At 61.9% G+C, this 6,274-nt stretch overlaps 2 protein-coding genes across 8 annotated transcripts; one reads left to right on the forward strand and one right to left on the reverse strand.

Moving 5' to 3' along the window:
* The first annotated feature begins 235 nt into the window (after positions 1–235).
* Positions 236–1,052, forward strand: SVBP (small vasohibin binding protein). The gene is made up of 2 exons (XM_062616151.1): positions 236–431; positions 878–1,052. The coding sequence occupies exons 1-2, from the start codon at positions 312–314 to the stop codon at positions 962–964; spliced, it is 207 nt and encodes a 68-aa protein (XP_062472135.1). The 5' UTR covers positions 236–311; the 3' UTR covers positions 965–1,052.
* TMEM269 (transmembrane protein 269) lies at positions 932–5,907 on the reverse strand. Of its 7 annotated transcripts, none has more exons than XM_062616148.1 (7): positions 5,807–5,907; positions 4,266–4,379; positions 2,663–2,816; positions 2,488–2,585; positions 2,239–2,382; positions 1,947–2,147; positions 932–1,843 (listed from the first exon to the last, which is right to left on the reverse strand). In XM_062616148.1, exons 2-7 carry the CDS (start codon positions 4,288–4,290, stop codon positions 1,713–1,715), a joined length of 753 nt encoding a protein of 250 aa, XP_062472132.1. In that variant the 5' UTR covers positions 4,291–4,379; positions 5,807–5,907; the 3' UTR covers positions 932–1,712. The 7 variants fall into 7 exon arrangements, with proteins under 7 accessions (XP_062472132.1, XP_062472134.1, XP_062472130.1 ...); XM_062616150.1 differs by lacking the exon at positions 5,807–5,907 and adding an exon at positions 3,250–3,285 and having other exon boundaries at positions 4,266–4,417; XM_062616146.1 differs by lacking the exon at positions 4,266–4,379 and having other exon boundaries at positions 2,663–3,285; positions 5,807–5,892.
* Between the last annotated feature and the right edge of the window lie 367 nt (positions 5,908–6,274).

The following is a 6,274-nucleotide window of genomic DNA, read 5'->3' on the forward strand; positions in this document are numbered from 1 at the left end:
GGGGTTGTGGGGCTTATAGGGGGCCGTAGGGGCTGCGGGGCCTGTAGGGGCTGTGGGGCCTATAGGGGCTGCGGGGCCTATAGGGGCTGCGGGGCTCTGTGGGGCCTATAGGGGGCTGTGGGGCCTATAGGGTCTGTGGGGCGATGGGGACGTGTGTGGTGCCGTAGGAGCGTGTGGGTCTCGGTCTGTGTGACTGGTACCTGGTGTTGGAGGGGCGGTGCTGTGGGGCCCATGGGGCTGCCGTGGGGGTAAGGAGCGGTGTGGGGGGGGCTCGGTGGTGACCCCATCCCCTTCCCCTCACACCTCCAGCCATGGAGGCGGGCGCGGGCGGGCGCAAGGAGCGGCCGAAGCCGCGGGAGCCGGCGGCGCGGCTGGAGAGGGCCCGGCAGAGGGCGGCGCAGCAGGAGCTCAAGCAGCGGCAGCGGGCGGAGGTGGGCACCGACCCCCCCTCATGTACCCCTTGTGGCCCCCCCTCTGCCTGTCCCCCCCTTGTCCCCCTCTTTGTCTCCCCTTTTTCCCCCCTTCTCCCCTCTGACCCCTCCTTTTCTCCCACTTTGCCCCCCTTGTTCCCCCCTTTTGCCCCCCCTTTTTCCCCCTTGTCCCGCTCTTTGTCCCCCCCTTCCCCCCCCGTCCCCCCCTTGTCCCCTGCTTCCCCCCCTTTTCATCCCCTTGTCCCCCCTTTGTGCCCCCACTTTCCCCCCTTGTCCCCCTCTTTGTCTCCCCTTTTCCCCCCTTGTCCCCCTCTTTGTCCCCCCTTTTTCCCCTCCTTGTCCCCCCCATTTGTTCCCCCTTTTTCCCCCTTGTCCCCCTCTTATCCCCCCCTCTTGTCTGCCCTTTGTCCCCCCCTTTTATCATCTTTCCTCCCCTCTTCCCACAGATCTATGCCCTGAACCGGGTGATGACGGAGCTGGAGCAGCAGCAGTTCGACTCCTTCTGCAGGCAGATGCAGGCGTCGGGCGAGTGAGCCCCCGGCCCCCTCCGGCCCCACGTTATTTATTAGCAAAGAGCCCCTTGGTTTGGGGTTTTTTTCTAAATAAACCCTGTGCTGGTCCCGTGTGGCTCCGGTGCCCCTGGGAATGGGAATGGGAATGGGAAGCGCCGGAGCGGGGCCGAGTGCCAGCACAGCTGCAGGCACCGGCTCGAGCTCCCGGTGCTGGGATCAGGACATGGGGCTGGATCCAGCTGTTGGAGCCTCCCCGGGGATCCCGGGTTGAGCTTTGCTTCCATCCTCCTCCTCCAGCTTTCCAGAGGGTTTGGATCCGTGGATCTAAACCTCGCTTCCCTCCGTCCCAATCCCACCTCACACTGAAGGGGGGGATCAAACACGTTTGATGGGTAAAACCATAAACCCCAACGTGCTGCTGGTGACTTGGGTGTCAAAATCCCTCTGGGCATTTAGCCAGTGGCTTCCTCCCCTCCAGGGAAGAGTCTCCTCGGATTTGGAGGTGTAAATCCCCCCCCCTTGTGATTCATTAACAGCACACGGTGGGAGTGATTCCTAAATTTGATGTTCCCCCGCACAGGGAAGGGGTTTGGGGGTCTCTGGAGTGGGTGATGGGGGTTCCTTTGTCCCCCATATGAGGAGTGGGGCACGTGGGGTGTGCTTGGGGCAGAGTTGTTCCTACAGCTCCGGTTCTTCCCTTTTCTAAACAGGGTGGGATATGTAGAGGAATGAAGGGAGATGCTAGTGGAGGAGGAGGTGGAGGAAGGCTTTAGTAGGCGTTAGGCAGGGGTTGGACTTTGCAGCTCCAGATGGCAAAGGGGAACACGATGTAGGACATGGACCAGGCGAGGCAATAGATGGAAGCCACCGTGGCTGGCGAGAAGAGGACAGCAGCCACCCCTGCGGGTTGGGAAGAGCCGTTGGGATCAGCCCTTTCCTCCTCCTCCTCCTCCTCCATCCCAGCGGGGTTTAACCCCTCTCCGTGCTTCCACCCCATCCTTACCTCCAGCATAAACCACTTTCTTCCAGAGCTGGGACTCCAGCACCTTGTCATGGGGGTAGCAGCCCTGGTCCAGCATGAAGAGGATCATGATGCCAGTGGTGACCCACAGCAGGGCAGCGTTGCCCCCAGACAGCAGGAAGGTGCTCGCCAGCAGCGAGGATGCGTAGGGACAGGGCAGCCCCCGGTAGGTGAAGGGGATCCCTGCCGGGTGCCACACATTGAGCCAGGAGGAGGAATCACCCCCAAACCCTTCCTTAATGCCCCTTTCCCCCAAAAAAAACCCTCATCTTACCGCTGGATAAGAAGCAGAGGCGGGCGAACACGGCCAGCACATAGGCGAGGGCCAGCACCCCGCTCAGCACCCCCTGCGGCTGCAGCAGCAGCCCCGTGGCCAGCCCAAACGTGGTGAAATCGGCAAAATCATCCAGCTTGGCACCTGCAGGCAGCGAGCAGGGAGCTGCCATGGGGCAAAGGGGAGGAGGGACGACACGGGGGGGGGGCACCCCCACGATGGCTTCCCGTTGTGGTGGGACCGACTCACCCAGTGCCGAGCAGGCGTTGAGCCGCCGGGCGACAGCACCGTCAGCCAGATCCAGGAGGAACCCCACAAGCAAGAGCCAGCAGGAGTGGTGGTGCTGCCTGGGGAGGGCAGGACCGGTGTCACCCCCCTCTCGTCACCCCCTTTGTCACCTCCTTTCCCCCCCACACCCTGCTACCTGTTGAGGCTGCAGAGGATGGAGGAGAGCCCGGCCACCAGGTTGGCCACCGAGAGCCCGTTGGCAGCGTTCCTCCGGATGAATTCCAGCGCCCGGCTCCGATCCCGTCCCGTCCGCTCGCTCAGGAACAGCTTCTTGGTGGACTGGAAAACACCTGCGAGGCCCCGAGGCGGCGGTGACGGCCAGGCCGGCGCCACTTCCAAGCGGGGACTCATCGGAGCACCCCCCACCGCGATATACCAGCTTGGTGCCCCCCAACCCCTTCCAGCGCTTGGGAAGGGGCTGGAGAAGAGGTTTTGGGGGGTGCTGGCTGCTCCCCTCCTCCAAGCAGAGCCCCCAAAGCTCTTTAACAAGCCCGAGGTGGGGTTTTGGCAAAGCCCTGCCTCGCGCCGGCGGCGAGAAGAAAACCAGGTCAATGAGTTAAAACAAGCACAGGACTGAACAGGATGGATCAACACGAAGCCAAACCCCAGCTTAGACTAAACGCCAACCCCGGGTTTAAGCTCTATGGATCTTATATACCTATAGGCTAAGCTTTAGAGACAGAGTTTAAGGGTCATGTCCTACTAGCGGGCTTTGCCCCCTGCCTTTGCCGTGCTCCCAAAGCTGGTGAGATCCTTCATCTGAAAGAAAACAGGACGTCAGAGCAACACAAAAGCCACCCCCATCCCCTCAGCCCTCCCTGTACCCGCTCCCGGCAGAGCCGGGACCTGAGCATCACCAAAACGCCGCCAAAACCAGCTCCCTGGTGGTCAAACCACCCCCCCCCCCCCCCCCCCCCAAAACAACCCCAACCCCCCCTGCAAACCCTTCAAACAAACCCTTTGTTGTAAGGAATTCCCAGTTTTGGGAATGCTGCTGGGGCTGGTGGCTCTGTGTGCCGCTGGTGACCTTTGGACACCGCACCCGAGCTGCCGGTACGGGCAGAGCCGGGCGGCTGGGGATGGAAAATCTCCCTTCCCGGCATCACAGCCTCGGCTTTCTCCGGCTCCGGTGGGATCTGCAGCTCCAAACCCGACCCTGGCACCGTCTGCCCCTGTTTTCCCCCGTGGTTGGGGTTATTCGGGTGGCTTTTGGGTGGCCAGAGGTGAAAAAGGGACAAAACGTGGTGGCTTTGGGGCTCGCTGTCACTATCCCTCTGCTCCCCTGTCCCGAGCAGGATTGTTCTCGGTGCGGAGTTACCGGTAAGCATCACCGTGGCCGGGCATTGCCGTGGCACCCATCATTGGCTCGTTTGGGCTGGTTTAGCCCCAAAAGCAAGGCTGGAGGGCGGGGGGGGTTGGGGGGGATGTTTGTGTGTCATCCTCTGCCCCACACTTCCACCAGAGCCTTTTCTCCCTGTTTCTAGGGTGAAAACAGGCAGGTTTGGCTCATCCCGGGTGACACCGGGTGCGATACTGGGGTTGTGCAGTCTCACCCCTCCAGGACCGAGGGATCACCGGTGCAGAATTAACTCACTTTTGGGGCTCTTTCCTTGATTTTTACCTTTTCTGCCCCAATCCCCAGGGCAGTGCTCGAGCGACGACCCCTCATTTGCTGCTGAACCCCCAAAAGTGGGGATTGGGTGGGGATGGGGATCCCGGGGCGTCGCGGTGGCACTTACCGACCGGCAGTGACACCATCCACATGGCTGCGGCGCTGCCGAAGGGAAACTGAGGCCGGGGCGGGAGCGGCGCTCACCGGGATCCCGGTGTTATATAAGGAAAAGCTCCGGCGGCTGAGTCACGCGGGGGTGGGTCCGGCCAGAGGACATGGACACGGGCACGGACACGGGCAGACATGGAGATGGAGATGGGCACGGACATGGGCATGGATACAGGCATGGACATGGGCAGACATGGAGATGGAGATGGGCATGGATACAGGTGTGGACATGGGGTTTCGGAGGGGACTGGCACCCCCAGAGAAGGAGCAGCATCCGGAGGGGTGCTGTGCCGTGCTCATAGCACCCACAACGTGCTCACAGTACCCATAGCAGGCTGACAGCACCCACACCATGCTCACAGCACCCTTAGCAGGCTCACAGTACCCATAGCAGGCTGACAGCACCCATAGGCTGAGAGCACCCACACCATGCTCACAGCACCCGCACCATGCTCACTGCACCCGCACCATGCTCACTGCACCCATAGCAGGCTGACAGCACCCGCACCATGCTCACTGCACCTGCACCATGCTCACTGCACCCATAGCAGGCTGACAGCACCCACACCACGCTCACAGCACCCATAGCAGGCTCACTGCACCCATTCCACACCCACAGCATCTTTGCCAGCCTTGGAGCACCCTTAGCAGGCTCGCACCACCCCTGCCAGGCTCGCAGCACCCATTCCACACCCGCAGCACCCACGCCAGGCTCGCACTGCCCATGCCAAGCTCGCAGCACCCACGCCAGCCTCATAGCACCCATGCCAGGCTTGTAGCAGCCATGCTGTATGTGTGACACCCATGACCTACCAATAGCACCCATACCAAGCTTGTAGCGCCCATATCACCCTCGCAGCACCCATACCATCTATATAGCACCCATGACAGGCTTGTACCACCCTTATCGCCCTCGCAGCACCCATACCATCTACGTAGCACCCATGACAGGCTTGTACCACCCGTATCACCCTCACAGCACCCATACCATCTATATAGCACCCATGACAGGCTTGTACCACCCGTATCACCCTCGCAGCACCCATACCATCTATATAGCACCCATACCAAGCTTGTAGCGCCCATATCACCCTCGCAGCACCCATACCATCTATATAGCACCCATGACAGGCTTGTACCACCTGTATCACCCTCGCAGCACCCATACCATCTACATAGCACCCATGACAGGCTTGTACCACCCATATCACCCTCGCAGCACCCATACCATCTATATAGCACCCATGACAGGCTTGTACCACCCGTATTGCCCTCGCAGCACCCATACCATCTACATAGTGCCCTTGACAGGCTTATAGCACCTATAGCAGACTCCCAGCAGCCATACCATGCCTGCAACATCCATCCGGGCTCACAGCACCCATACCATGCTCATGGCACCCATACCCTGCTCGTAGCACCCACACCAGCCTCCCAGCACCCACATCACGCTCCCAGCACCCACACCACCGCCCAGGGCCTCTGTCAGGCAGCACCCACTTGTGCAAGGGTGTCACGAGTTGGGGCGGCCTCCGCCAGCCCTGCACCGAGCAAAGGGCCGGCGTGTGCTGGGCGCTGCCGCCGGGACACCGCGGCGAGACCAAAGGTCCCCGGCACCGGGGCCAATAAAACGGAACAACAGGAATTTTCCACCCGGATCCCAATGGGAATTGCGGGGGGGGGGGGGGAGGTTGGATCCAGAGCCCCCATCCCGGGGGTGCTGGGGGTCCCGGGGTCACCGGTGAAAGGGCTCTTTGTTCCCCGGACACGCACCGGTGGTGGCGGTTGCGAAGCGACGGTGACGGCCATGAGGCGCCCGGAGGGGACCATCCCCGTGGCCTCGGGGCGCCTCAGGGGGCTCAGCCCCGGGGGGGGGGACAGGGTTGGCACTGGGCGCCCGTCTCTGCAGCATTAAAGTGCATTGGGGTGCCAGCCCCTTTGGTGTCACGGTGCCCATCCCCGTGGCTT

This window comes from Pezoporus occidentalis, unplaced genomic scaffold (genome assembly GCF_034315485.1).
Source record: "Pezoporus occidentalis ecotype Australia unplaced genomic scaffold, CSIRO_AGI_Poc_V1 ctg1884, whole genome shotgun sequence".
Taxonomy (NCBI): domain Eukaryota; kingdom Metazoa; phylum Chordata; class Aves; order Psittaciformes; family Psittacidae; genus Pezoporus; species Pezoporus occidentalis.

What these genes read in the sequence shown, in the direction of transcription:
- SVBP (XM_062616151.1), top strand. Translation starts at nt 312, where the DNA reads ATGGAGGCGGGCGCGGGCGGGCGCAAGGAGCGGCCGAAGCCGCGGGAG. An exon ending in AGCAGCGGCAGCGGGCGGAG is followed by an intron (nt 432 to 877) that starts GTGGGCACCGAC and finishes CTCTTCCCACAG; the next exon opens with ATCTATGCCCTGAACCGGGT.
- TMEM269 (XM_062616146.1), bottom strand. Translation starts at nt 2,877, where the DNA reads ATGAGTCCCCGCTTGGAAGTGGCGCCGGCCTGGCCGTCACCGCCGCCT. An exon ending in CCTCTGCTTCTTATCCAGCG is followed by an intron (nt 2,148 to 2,238) that starts GTAAGATGAGGG and finishes GGCACCCGGCAG; the next exon opens with GGATCCCCTTCACCTACCGG. An exon ending in GAAAGTGGTTTATGCTGGAG is followed by an intron (nt 1,844 to 1,946) that starts GTAAGGATGGGG and finishes CCCAACCCGCAG; the next exon opens with GGGTGGCTGCTGTCCTCTTC.